Below are 1,234 nucleotides of genomic sequence, written 5' to 3' on the forward strand. Positions count from 1 at the left end.
TAAACGGCAGTTTATGGCTATTTTGCTTCCATTAATCGCTTTACTACGCACCCGCGTCCGCAGTCCTCACCCAGTGGTGACAACCTCTACCTACGCGACGTAGATAAAGTACATTGAGTTTGAATGATATAATATTCAATTCTTTTTACATGAAGGTTCAATATATTTTGCATTTAAGTTAATTTTAAAAATAAACTAAAACATATTGTACTTAATATTAATTATAACCTGATTAAAAATATTTTTTATAGATAGTTTTATTATTTCTCATTCTTATATAGCTGTAAAATTTCAAATATCAGATCGAGTAAAAAGAACGTTTGATTTGTCGATGTACGGACAGAATGAGAGTAGCGGGCGGGCGGGCGCGGCGTAGAGAAAGAATTACGCTCGCTTCAGCCGCCCGCTACTAGATGGAGTATCGGCGTGCGCCTGTGTGCTCCCAGCGTTCACACACCGCCGCGCGCCGCCACTCCGCGCTCGACCGCGCTGCCGATCGCGCGCTTCGCGTATATTTATTCTCTGTTCACGCGGACACCTTACGATACACTCGTGACTTCATAAAATATATTTCGCTGTAAACTACTTCGCAACTAGTGTCTAATACGAACTTTTTTTAACTTCCTATGAACTTTTCCAATAATAGTAGAGATTAATAATTCAATTTACATACGTTGAAGTGTTATTTGGACTTTATTTCTGAAAGGTTAAAGCTAAAGGAGCTCGTCATAACATTGACGTGCGTCGTTCCTATAGTTTTCCAGTAAGCTCGAGTAGTATTTCAGACCGTTGCGGTCGTCTCTCGTCCGGTCGCCTGGCTAAATTGGGAACCGCGTTTTGACTTTCATGTGCCGCTGTTCTGTGGTCGCGTGTGCGCGTGCTGCGATGTGCCCGCGGCGCGCGTGAACTGCCGGCCTCCTTTCCTGCTCCCCCGTGGCTTGCCCGGCCGCCACCCTGTACCCTGACAACCATGTCGGGGGCCTCGGCGCGCCCTGCGACGCGGCTGCCGCGTCGCCAGCGCCCGCCTCCGGGCACTCCGCCGGGCCAGCCTGGTGGACCATGATGAACGGTGTCGGCGGCACGCTCTACGAGGAGCCCCACCCGTCACCACCAGGCGGCTCGCCACCAGCGGCCCCAGCGGCGGCTCCACCTTCTGCCTCCAGCGCGTCTCCCGCCTCCGTGGGTTCGAACCCGCCGCAGCCTCTGCATATACCTGCTAAAAGATATGAACCCG

General features: G+C 50.5%; 1 protein-coding gene across 1 annotated transcript in view; it reads left to right on the forward strand.

Annotated features, from left to right (window-relative positions):
* LOC119837944 (homeobox protein abdominal-B-like) overlaps nt 1-1,234 on the forward strand; it is a 5,822-nt gene that overhangs the window by 438 nt on the left and 4,150 nt on the right. Inside the window, exon 2 of the mRNA XM_038363741.1 lies at nt 1,019-1,232. Within this exon, the coding sequence (XP_038219669.1) occupies nt 1,060-1,232 (173 nt within the window). The 5' untranslated portion in view covers nt 1,019-1,059. The remainder of the gene's footprint in view (nt 1-1,018; nt 1,233-1,234) is intronic.

Source organism: Zerene cesonia, chromosome 3 (genome assembly GCF_012273895.1).
Source record: "Zerene cesonia ecotype Mississippi chromosome 3, Zerene_cesonia_1.1, whole genome shotgun sequence".
NCBI classification, from domain to species: Eukaryota; Metazoa; Arthropoda; class Insecta; order Lepidoptera; family Pieridae; genus Zerene; species Zerene cesonia.